The sequence below is a fragment of the Lagopus leucura genome, unplaced genomic scaffold, assembly GCF_019238085.1.
Source record: "Lagopus leucura isolate 7727_CA_CO unplaced genomic scaffold, USGS_WTPT01 109-23_obj-0_obj, whole genome shotgun sequence".
Taxonomy (NCBI): Eukaryota; Metazoa; Chordata; class Aves; order Galliformes; family Phasianidae; genus Lagopus; species Lagopus leucura.
In genome coordinates this window covers 56244-57813 of record NW_024966802.1, presented here as the reverse complement: position 1 = coordinate 57813, position 1570 = coordinate 56244, and the positions used below count along the sequence as shown (strand labels likewise).

At 54.6% G+C, this 1570-nt stretch overlaps 1 protein-coding gene across 1 annotated transcript in view; it reads right to left on the bottom strand.

The window, feature by feature from the left end:
- CHRNA2 (cholinergic receptor nicotinic alpha 2 subunit) overlaps positions 1 to 657 on the bottom strand; it is a 4748-nt gene extending 4091 nt beyond the window's left edge. Inside the window, exon 1 of the mRNA XM_042893457.1 lies at positions 588 to 657. Coding sequence (XP_042749391.1) covers positions 588 to 651 — 64 coding nt within the window. The 5' untranslated portion in view covers positions 652 to 657. The remainder of the gene's footprint in view (positions 1 to 587) is intronic.
- Positions 658 to 1570: the final 913 nt, after the last annotated feature.

Genomic DNA, 1570 nt, shown 5'->3' with positions numbered 1-1570 from the left:
GGAAGGATGGAGGATAGAGGATGGAGGTAGGAAGATGGAGGATGGAGGGTGAAGAATAGAAGGTGGAGGATGGGAGATAGAGGATGGAAACTCCTTGCTATGTGGAGCAATCACTGGCATTGCTCTCTGGTGCCACCAGCCAGCCCACGTGCTTATGCTGCATCGCACAGCATCGCTCGCATCTGTCCTTGCTTGCTGCGGAGCCCCATAAATTTCTTCAGTGGAACACTTTACATAGCAAAGCACAGCCAAAAAGGCATTGTATACGGGTGGCTGTGCCCAGCAGCAAGATGGATGTACAGCTCCACAGCTGGCTGGTGCATCCCTGTGCCCTGTGCAAGCTCTCCCCACTGCTCAGCTTGGGGCAGGCAAACCCAGCGAGGGACCCTGGTTTTCTCTTGCTCACTGCTGGGGATTGAGCACTGAGCAGCCGTGGTGTAAGGGAAGGAATGCTGCTGGATGAGGGAAGAAGCAAGATGCCCAGCTCTAGCGAGCTCTTACACTGATGGGTGATTGGGACTCAGGGGAAGGCTGGGCCCAAGGGAAGGGCATTCAGATACCCCAGAGAAAGAAAGGAGAGCCCTTACCTGCCTGGAAGATGGCAAAACACCACACGAGGAGGGGTGTGATGCTGCGGCACGGCCACCCCATGCTCCCTGCAGTGTGAGCCCAGACGTGGGCACAGCGACTCAGTAGGAAAAGCCATCATAGGGCAGCTCCAGCAGGGTGTCCTGTGTGTCCCCACCACCAGCAAGCTCCAGAGGAGCCATGGACAGAGCTGGATAGTGTGGTCAAGCCTTTTGACCAAGATTTCCTGGAAAAACAGCAGAGAGTGGCACTGTCACTGTGATGCCACCCCAGTGCAGTTCTAGGAGGTGGAGTGGTCCCACTCTTCTTACAGCCAACAGAGAAATCAGTTTCTGACTTGTATTGGGGCCAGAGAAAAATGTCTCCAGAACATCCTCTCCTTATTCAGTGGGTGCAGTGTGGGTTGTGGGACTCTTCTGGGGAGCTCCATCTCTTTGCAGCAGCTGGACCCTATGATTTAAAGTCATGGGAATGGGGCAAAGCCAAAGCAGAATTAAAAAGAGATCCCTTGCAGGGGCAATGAGGGTGTGGATGGGCTGACTGTATGCCTTGCTGCAAAACTTCAGAGCACCCAGGAGGAAACATTCCCAAGCCCCCTGCCCATGGGACAGCATGGCAGAGTAGCACAGCACCATCCCTGGAGGGTGCTTTGTTCTAGCTGCTTTTGGGATGCAGCACTGGCAGTGTGGTGATGTGCTGGCAGCATGCCCTGTGCCTCAGGGATGGCCTCAGTGATCCTGTCAGGACCCCTGGGAAAGGCTCTGGGTGCTCTGGGGACATCTGGGGATTGTCTGGAAGCTGGATGTCCACTCATCCATCATCCATCCATCTACACAACCACCCATCCATCCATCCATCCATCCATCCATCCATCCATCCTTCCACCATCCATCCATCCATCCATCCATCCATCCATCCATCCATCCATCCATCCACCATCCATCCATCCATCCATCCATCCATCCATCCATCCATCCATCCA